This window comes from Pecten maximus, chromosome 8 (assembly GCF_902652985.1).
Source record: "Pecten maximus chromosome 8, xPecMax1.1, whole genome shotgun sequence".
Taxonomy (NCBI): Eukaryota; Metazoa; Mollusca; class Bivalvia; order Pectinida; family Pectinidae; genus Pecten; species Pecten maximus.
In genome coordinates this window covers 38,148,518-38,159,284 of record NC_047022.1, presented here as the reverse complement: position 1 = coordinate 38,159,284, position 10,767 = coordinate 38,148,518, and the positions used below count along the sequence as shown (strand labels likewise).

Genomic DNA, 10,767 nt, shown 5'->3' with positions numbered 1-10,767 from the left:
TCTGTTTAGTAAGGTCAGTTGGAATATGTCATTGTACGGTCTGTTTAGTAAGTGGAACATGTCATTGTACGGCCTGTTTAGTGAGGTCAGTTGGAACATGTCATTGTACGGCCTGTATAGTGAGGTCAGTTGGAACATGTCATTGTACGGCCTGTTTAGTGAGGTCAGTTGGAACAGGTGATTGTACGGCCTGTTTAGTGAGGTCAGTTGGAACAGGTGATTGTACGGCCTGTATAGTGAGGTCAGTTGGAACATGTCATTGTACGGCCTGTTTAGTGAGATCTGTTGGAACAGGTGATTGTACGGCCTGTTTAGTGAGGTCAGTTGGAACATGTCATTGCACGGCCTGTTTAGTGAGGTCAGTTGGAACATGTCATTGCACGGTCTGTATAGTGAGGTCAGTTGGAACATGTCATTGTACGGCCTGTATAGTGAGATCTGTTGGAACAGGTGATTGTACGGCCTGTTTAGTGAGGTCAGTTGGAACATGTCATTGTACGGCCTGTATAGTGAGGTCTGTTGGAACAGGTGATTGTACGGCCTGTTTAGTGAGGTCAGTTGGAACAGGTGATTGTACGGCCTGTTTAGTGAGGTCAGTTGGAACATGTGATTGTACGGCCTGTTTAGTGAGGTCAGTTGGAACATGTCATTGTACGGCCTGTTTAGTGAGGTCAGTTGGAACAGGTGCTTGTACGGCCTGTTTAGTAAGGTCAGTTGGAACATGTCATTGTACGGCCTGTTTAGTGAGGTCAGTTGGAACATGTCATTGTACGGTCTGTATAGTGAGGTCAGTTGGAACATGTCATTGTACGGCCTGTTTAGTGAGGTCAGTTGGAACATGTCATTGCACGGTCTGTATAGTGAGGTCAGTTGGAACATGTCATTGTACGGCCTGTATAGTGAGGTCAGTTGGAACTTGTCATTGTACGGCCTGTATAGTGAGGTATGTTGGAACAGGTGATTGTACGGCCTGTATAGTGAGGTCTGTTGGAACATGTCATTGTGCGGCCTGTATAGTGAGGTCTGTTGGAACTTGTCATTGTACGGCCTGTATAGTGAGGTCAGTTGGAACATGTCATTGTACGGCCTGTATAGTGAGGTCAGTTGGAACATGTCATTGTACGGCCTGTTTAGTGAGATCTGTTGGAACTTGTCATTGTACGGCCTGTTTAGTGAGGTCAGTTGGAACATGTGATTGTACGGCCTGTATAGTGAGGTCAGTTGGAACATGTCATTGTACGGCCTGTTTAGTGAGATCTGTTGGAACAGGTGATTGTACGGCCTGTTTAGTGAGGTCAGTTGGAACATGTCATTGCACGGTCTGTATAGTGAGGTCAGTTGGAACATGTCATTGTACGGCCTGTTTAGTAAGTGGAACATGTCATTGTACGGTCTGTTTAGTAAGGTCAGTTGGAATATGTCATTGTACGGTCTGTTTAGTAAGTGGAACATGTCATTGTACGGCCTGTTTAGTGAGGTCAGTTGGAACATGTCATTGTACGGCCTGTATAGTGAGGTCAGTTGGAACATGTCATTGTACGGCCTGTTTAGTGAGGTCAGTTGGAACATGTGATTGTACGGCCTGTTTAGTGAGGTCAGTTGGAACAGGTGATTGTACGGCCTGTATAGTGAGGTCAGTTGGAACATGTCATTGTACGGCCTGTTTAGTGAGATCTGTTGGAACAGGTGATTGTACGGCCTGTTTAGTGAGGTCAGTTGGAACATGTCATTGCACGGCCTGTTTAGTGAGGTCAGTTGGAACATGTCATTGTACGGCCTGTATAGTGAGGTATGTTGGAACAGGTGATTGTACGGCCTGTATAGTGAGGTCTGTTGGAACATGTCATTGTGCGGCCTGTATAGTGAGGTCTGTTGGAACTTGTCATTGTACGGCCTGTATAGTGAGGTCAGTTGGAACATGTCATTGTACGGCCTGTATAGTGAGGTCAGTTGGAACATGTCATTGTACGGCCTGTTTAGTGAGATCTGTTGGAACTTGTCATTGTACGGCCTGTTTAGTGAGGTCAGTTGGAACATGTGATTGTACGGCCTGTATAGTGAGGTCAGTTGGAACATGTCATTGTACGGCCTGTTTAGTGAGATCTGTTGGAACAGGTGATTGTACGGCCTGTTTAGTGAGGTCAGTTGGAACATGTCATTGCACGGTCTGTATAGTGAGGTCAGTTGGAACATGTCATTGTACGGCCTGTTTAGTAAGTGGAACATGTCATTGTACGGTCTGTTTAGTAAGGTCAGTTGGAATATGTCATTGTACGGTCTGTTTAGTAAGTGGAACATGTCATTGTACGGCCTGTTTAGTGAGGTCAGTTGGAACATGTCATTGTACGGCCTGTATAGTGAGGTCAGTTGGAACATGTCATTGTACGGCCTGTTTAGTGAGGTCAGTTGGAACAGGTGATTGTACGGCCTGTTTAGTGAGGTCAGTTGGAACAGGTGATTGTACGGCCTGTATAGTGAGGTCAGTTGGAACATGTCATTGTACGGCCTGTTTAGTGAGATCTGTTGGAACAGGTGATTGTACGGCCTGTTTAGTGAGGTCAGTTGGAACATGTCATTGCACGGCCTGTTTAGTGAGGTCAGTTGGAACATGTCATTGTACGGCCTGTATAGTGAGGTCAGTTGGAACATGTCATTGTACGGCCTGTTTAGTGAGGTCAGTTGGAACAGGTGATTGTACGGCCTGTTTAGTGAGGTCAGTTGGAACAGGTGATTGTACGGCCTGTATAGTGAGGTCAGTTGGAACATGTCATTGTACGGCCTGTTTAGTGAGATCTGTTGGAACAGGTGATTGTACGGCCTGTTTAGTGAGGTCAGTTGGAACATGTCATTGCACGGCCTGTTTAGTGAGGTCAGTTGGAACATGTCATTGCACGGTCTGTATAGTGAGGTCAGTTGGAACATGTCATTGTACGGCCTGTATAGTGAGGTCAGTTGGAACAGGTGATTGTACGGCCTGTTTAGTGAGGTCAGTTGGAACATGTCATTGTACGGCCTGTATAGTGAGGTCAGTTGGAACAGGTGATTGTACGGCCTGTTTAGTGAGGTCAGTTGGAACAGGTGATTGTACGGCCTGTTTAGTGAGGTCAGTTGGAACATGTGATTGTACGGCCTGTTTAGTGAGGTCAGTTGGAACATGTCATTGTACGGCCTGTTTAGTGAGGTCAGTTGGAACAGGTGCTTGTACGGCCTGTTTAGTGAGGTCAGTTGGAACATGTCATTGTACGGCCTGTTTAGTGAGGTCAGTTGGAACATGTCATTGTACGGTCTGTTTAGTAAGTGGAACATGTCATTGTACGGCCTGTTTAGTAAGGTCAGTTGGAATATGTCATTGTACGGTCTGTTTAGTAAGTGGAACATGTCATTGTACGGCCTGTTTAGTGAGGTCTGTTGGAACATGTCATTGTACGGCCTGTTTAGTGAGGTCAGTTGGAACATGTCATTGTACGGCCTGTTTAGTGAGGTCAGTTGGAACAGGTGATTGTACGGCCTGTTTAGTGAGGTCAGTTGGAACAGGTGATTGTACGGCCTGTATAGTGAGGTCAGTTGGAACATGTCATTGTACGGCCTGTATAGTGAGGTCAGTTGGAACATGTCATTGTACGGCCTGTTTAGTGAGATCTGTTGGAACAGGTGATTGTACGGCCTGTTTAGTGAGGTCAGTTGGAACATGTCATTGCACGGCCTGTTTAGTGAGGTCAGTTGGAACTTGTCATTGCACGGTCTGTATAGTGAGGTCAGTTGGAACATGTCATTGTACGGCCTGTATAGTGAGATCTGTTGGAACAGGTGATTGTGCGGCCTGTTTAGTGAGGTCAGTTGGAACATGTCATTGTACGGCCTGTATAGTGAGGTCTGTTGGAACATGTCATTGTGCGGCATGTTTAGTGAGGTCAGTTGGAACTTGCCATTGTACGGCCTGTATAGTGAGGTCTGTTGGAACAGGTGATTGTACGGCCTGTATAGTGAGGTCAGTTGGAACTTGTCATTGTACGGCCTGTATAGTGAGGTCTGTTGGAACAGGTGATTGTACGGCCTGTATAGTGAGGTCTGTTGGAACATGTCATTGTGCGGCCTGTATAGTGAGGTCAGTTGGAACATGTCATTGTACGGCCTGTATAGTGAGGTCAGTTGGAACATGTCATTGTACGGCCTGTTTAGTGAGGTCAGTTGGAACATGTCATTGCACGGTCTGTATAGTGAGGTCAGTTGGAACATGTCATTGTACGGCCTGTATAGTGAGGTCAGTTGGAACTTGTCATTGTACGGCCTGTATAGTGAGGTATGTTGGAACAGGTGATTGTACGGCCTGTATAGTGAGGTCTGTTGGAACATGTCATTGTGCGGCCTGTATAGTGAGGTCTGTTGGAACTTGTCATTGTACGGCCTGTATAGTGAGGTCAGTTGGAACATGTCATTGTACGGCCTGTATAGTGAGGTCAGTTGGAACATGTCATTGTACGGCCTGTTTAGTGAGATCTGTTGGAACTTGTCATTGTACGGCCTGTATAGTGAGGGCGGAGATAAGATCCCCGAGTTCGTGCAAACGCCATCTGGTTTATGTCCCAACGTACCCACGACAGCTCGAACAATTGCAGCTCCTTTCGTGCATGATGAAGTTCGCAATAGTTCTGCTCGGCTTTGCGGTTTCAGCCCAAGGTAATTTGATTTTCACTGGATAAATACCAAAATCATGATTTCCTTACATATAACACAAACCATGTTTACTTATCTTTACACGGTTTTATTCCTTCACGATGAAGAGAGGTGCGTCCATAAGGTGCATATGTTGATCCATATAATAAATAAATCATCACCATTGTATGTTAAGTAAACGTTCATCATTGGTATATCAATACGCTCCGTGTACTATAATTATACACCTCCTTCACAGGTTCTCTTTAAACAACGTATATTGTAGCGAAACTCATAATCACGTACATGTATGAACAGTCTTTATCTAAAGCACTTATAAAATTTAACTTTATTTAATAAAAGTATTAAGAGGGAATATTTCATATATATCAAATATTATTCGACTTTCTTCAATTCTCATTGGCTTCAACATTGTTACCTGATATCAATATTCTGTGTCAATTACTTATGACATTGTTTCTATTTTTCGAAACATCCACCTCAATATTGCTTTTTTTGACGTCAAAATCATTATCACGAATGCCAATTTCCTGTTAACAAGATAAATATAACGCAATCTAAAATATTCATCTCGGGCTTCGTCCTAGGTTAGTATTTTATTCGACCAGGGTGGTATGACACCAAGTTCTATAATTGATACATGTTAAGAGAGCAGCCAAACTTTTTACATTTTTAATGTAACAAAATAGAAAAGCAAGCCAGTAATAAAAAAAAAACAAAAAAACCCACACACAAACTCGATAAACTTGATGGGTTTACACATTCTAAAGTATGACAAAGTTTACGTATATGACTAAGAAATATATCTCGTTCCTCACGTGCTGATAAACTCTTTAACAACATCAATGAACAACAGATAAAAATGTTTAAATCGTCATCTACTCTCTATCATAATCCCAGATCCATTGTACCAGGTAAGACGGTATCCGTTATTTTTGCCATCCCATATCCGAGTATACTCGAATAAGGATTTATCCTGGTCAGACCACGTGGGTTTGTTCCGGTTACTCCGGATTTCTTCTACAATAATACCCCAAATGGGACACCACTAGTTAATATAACTTGTTTCCCATTCTTGTAAATTAAATAAAAACTATTTCATAAAAATTCTTAACTTGATATGGATAACATATACATTTGTAACAGGCCTGTAATATGTAAGTTACAAAGCCTAAATATAACAATATAATAACATTATAAATTACTACTTCATGATATACAATTATACACTATTACATAAAATAGAAGTAAGACGTACTCTAGACTTACTATGAGCAATATAGATAAAAACAATGACTACACGTAAAACATACTATTATTACTATCAGCAATATAGATAAAAACAATGACTACACGTAAAACATACTAGTATAACAACTAACAGAACATATTGACATATCCTACGACTCCTTGCTGATTCGTATTACGCATATTTTTTTTTATCTTCCATAGCCTTCCTGGACCTAGACCCAACAAACGGACACTTCTGTCTCGCGTGCTGTGGTCCGAAAAGCCATGGATGCTGTAATACCTGTGGACTGACCGATCTCGATCAATTCCATATCCAAGGCAAGTCGACTTTACTAACTTGTGTGGCACTATTTGCAGTTTTTTGTAGCTCTGTTTCAAAAGGATGCTACAACACATTTCTGGACAATGTCTGTCAATTTCTGAGTGTCAGATAGTTTATATAATATGTTCTTTATCATAAAATAGTTGCTGTAATTACATTATGTGTATGATGTGTGGATGTTAATGTAATTGAAATAAACGAAAGAGTAATCTCCCCTTGACTGTATTTTAAAATTTTCATTTCAATATCTGTAATATACAAAATATCAATCTTTTACTACAGCCACCATAGGAGAGAATTTATATAGGTTTGCCTGTTATTTGATCCTGTTGACTTTGAACATAAAATTTGTTCGAATGAGCACTGCGTCGGACGGATATAAAATGAAGATGATATCTTTATCATAATGCTATCTGGCATTTTAATACCAATACTTACTGTGAATATGGTTACTGATATGGTAAACTGCTTTATAACACGATGGTGTATTGTTTTATATTATTGTATAATTTATTAGTCCCCTTACCGTCCATCTTGTTCAGTACATATGTACATACTACCAAAGTGTGTCAGTATTCTAGCGGCTCCATTCCTTAAAACAACACACAGTTAAACATGTCTACAATATATTAGACAAGTTCGACTGTCAGGAAAATCAAGGTCAATGCCACTATTTTTAGCAGGGCCCGATACGGGGACATGTATTGCTTTAGGGGGCCAGTAGGGGACATGTATTACTTAGGGGGCCCGATACGGGGACATGTATTACTTTAGGGGGTCAGTAGGGGACATGTATTACTTTAGGGGGTCAGTAGGGGACATATATTACTTTAGGGGGCCCGATACGGGGACATGTATTGCTTTAGGGGGTCAGTAGGGGACATGTATTACTTAGGGGGCCCGATACGGGGACATGTATTACTTTAGGGGGTCAGTAGGGGACATGTATTACTTTAGGGGGCCAGTAGGGGACATATATTACTTTAGGGGGCCCGATACGGGGACATGTATTACTTTAGGGGGCCAGTAGGGGACATGTATTACTTTAGGGGGCCAGTAGGGGACATGTATTGCTTTAGGGGGCCAGTAGGGGACATGTATTACTTTAGGGGGCCCGATACGGGGACATGTATTACTTTAGGGGGCCCGATACGGGGATATGTATTACTTTAGGGGGCCCGATACGGGGACATGTATTACTTTAGGGGGCCCGATACGGGGATATGTATTACTTTAGGGGGCCAGTAGGGGATATGTATTGCTTTAGAGGGCCAGTAGGGGACATGTATTACTTTAAGGGGCCAGTAGGGGACATGTATTACTTTAAGGGGCCAGTAGGGGACATGTATTACTTTAGGGGGCCAGTAGGGGATATGTATTGCTTTAGTATTACATAGTATAACACGATATGATGTATTACATTATCGTACAAGACGACTGGTCGTATTGCATTATAGTATAGCACGATTTATTGTATTACATAATCCTATAACACCAAAAGATGTATTACATTATCTGCAACATGATCGTATAATATTAGAATGGTAGTCAGAGTTTCATAAATGATCTGTTTTTAATTCAGAGCCGATTATTTCTAAGAGGAAGGTCATGTCTACAAAGAGTTTTATCGATGATCTAAACAACGGACTCAGCAATCTGATTCCGGATTTCTCCGGACCCGACTCTGGATGTTTTGATTGCTGTGGACAACACCCCTGCTGTGGAGATTGTGGTATTGACCAAAGTATCTTTAACCACCGTGAGTATTTTAAGGCCAATTTTTACCTATCACCATGTCTTAAAGTCGATGTTTATGACCGAAGGTAGTGTCTAGTTCCCTTTTTCTTTGTTTTTCTATTTAGTACTGACCGATCACGTTTCAGTTTCCATATCGTATCGCTCGTCCCGATTACTATTTCATTATTGAGTATGATCTTGTTATTATTACCACGGTAAGAACACTACCAGGTCGGTGTTATGCGAGTACACATTTAAAGAGAAACATATTATTACAATTCTTGTCGTTGATAAAGCCTTGTTTTTTTTCCAGACTATCCCGATATTCCCGATATCAGCAGTCTCCTCGGTCACCATGGTAGCACACCAGAGCCACAGTCACCAGAAAAAGGAACCTACGGAACCGGAAGTGACGATCTGACCGGGGGTCTCTCTCCGATCTTCCACGGACCTATCGACCCCATGGACTTACAACCAGTACATGCGTACTATGAGAATAATGGCCAATAAATTATTATTATGATGATAATCGCTACTTAAAATATGTGACTAAATGGTATTGTTGAATTGACCGACAAGTCAGCAGTAATAAAAGCATGTTAAGAAATCAGTACGGTAGATATATTTTATAATGGTTATGTTGAGTGAAGCGCAATTATTTATATCCAATCAACGACAGACAAAAACATTTTACAACATTTTGTAAGTGAGATTCATTGTTTTACATTAGTGTTTTTGATGATGTAAAACAATGCCCTTTGATGTTGTAAAACAATGCCCTTTTATGATGTAAAACAATGCCCTTTTATGATGTAAAACAATGCCCTTTGATGTTGTAAAACAATGCCCTTTTATGATGTAAAACAATGCCCTTTTATGATGTAAAACAATGCCCTTTGATGATGTAAAACAATGCCCTTTTATGATGTAAAACAATGCCCTTTTCATTTAGATGATACACAATTAAAGCATGAGCTCTGTTGTATTAACATTATGGTAAATGTATGACCAATACTGGACCGTCTTTATAGTGCTTCCTCACTGAAGCATACTGACGAAGACATAGAGGAGGTCACACCCCGCCCGGTCACATTATACCGACAGCAAGCCAACCAGACGTTCCACTTACAAACCGCTGAGCGATAAGCAGGAGACGCGACTACCAGTTTGAGAGACTGGTATGTATCGGCCAGGGGACAGAACCCAACGACTTCCTTACTGGGGCGAAATAGTATGATCAACTTTTGTCCCAAAGTGAGGTAGTGTCAAGGGAGACGTTAGGAAGAGGAAAACTGTTAATTCAAAATTCAATGTTATTGGTAAGACGAACTGAATTAAATAGAAAGATTAATAAACAAATGAAAAAAAAAACAAAAAAAAACAACAAAACACTCTGAACTCACCCCCACCCCTCGCCATAAAAACAAAAACAAAAAAGATAATGACCTATCGACATCATATCAAACGCAGCATGTTTATGTTGGAGGCGGTGAGAGGCGTTGCCACAAATATAAAGATGGAGGATGATCCTTTCTAGTGTCTAAACAGAACAGAGCGTGTTATACATTCATTAACGTTAGGGTGTAGGAGTCATGGGGATCATTCACTTCCTGTAACGTTAGGACCTCCGAACCATGGATAGCATGTTGTGTTAAGACGTCCGAGCTATGGGGATCATTCACTTCCTTCAACGTTAGGACATCCGAACCACGAGGAGCATTCACTTCCTTCATTGTGAAGAGTCCGAGCCATTTGGAGCTTTCACTGCCTTCAATGTCAAAATGCCAAGATCGTGGTGAATAAACCGAATATAACAAATTGTTCTTTTTGCTAAAGTCTTTTTCTTAAGCGTGGGCTGGCATAAGCGCGGTAAGCTGTCCATCTCCTTATCATCAGATCCCCAACGGCACAGCTCTCTGGCTAATACGTCTCATGTGTGGTTTGGTGATTCTAGAACGTCTTAATCGAAGTGGTATGTCTCGGTTAAGTTAGGATATACATATGACTTTGTTGTTTTTTGTAACCTTGCTATTTCTGTACCTGAATAATTCTTGACGATGGTTTGTTACAATAATCTCGACCGCTTTATAATAGAGCCGGCCTTACACTACATGACTTGTATACGATGGCTACATATGTACTTCACACTGCTTGTTTGGGGACGACTGCCAAACTTTGGTTTGTGACTCGAAACGTTGACTGGCTATGACTCGTCGATTTTGTTTCGATCATTCAGAGCGCTTGATGGTGACGACTGTCGAATTTTGTTTCTATCATGCCTGAACCCGTGCTGACCGTGACTTGTTTATATAATCTAAGTATTTGTAAAGGTTCATCACGTCGATACCGACAATGAAGAGTACTGGGATAGAGAAGAAGATAAACCCCAGTATAACGGCCAGTGTTGCTGTCGACTTCCGGTCATCTGTGGCCGATATTTTCTTCCGAACAGCAACTGAAATGCAACAAACCTCCCAATGAAAATGTCATCAAGCTAACTCATCAATAAATATACGTTATAACCGTGAATACATACATATGTTTGTAACATTATATAGTGATATACGTTATAACCGTGAATACATACATCTGTTTGTAACATTATATAGTGATATACGTTATAACCGTGAATACATACATCAGTTTGTAACATTATATAGTAATATACGTTATAACCGTGAATACATACATCTTTTTGTAATATTATATAGTGATATACGTTATAACCGTGAATACATACATCTTTTTGTAACATTATATAGTGATATAAGTTATAACCGTGA

The 10,767-nt window shown here is 41.3% G+C and overlaps 1 protein-coding gene across 1 annotated transcript; it reads left to right on the top strand.

Moving 5' to 3' along the window:
- Window positions 1–4,518: 4,518 nt before the first annotated feature.
- On the top strand, window positions 4,519–8,595 carry LOC117333554. Its single transcript, XM_033892891.1, has 4 exons — window positions 4,519–4,677; window positions 6,127–6,243; window positions 7,830–8,006; window positions 8,298–8,595. Exons 1-4 carry the CDS (start codon window positions 4,629–4,631, stop codon window positions 8,492–8,494), a joined length of 540 nt encoding a protein of 179 aa, XP_033748782.1. The 5' UTR covers window positions 4,519–4,628; the 3' UTR covers window positions 8,495–8,595.
- Window positions 8,596–10,767: the final 2,172 nt, after the last annotated feature.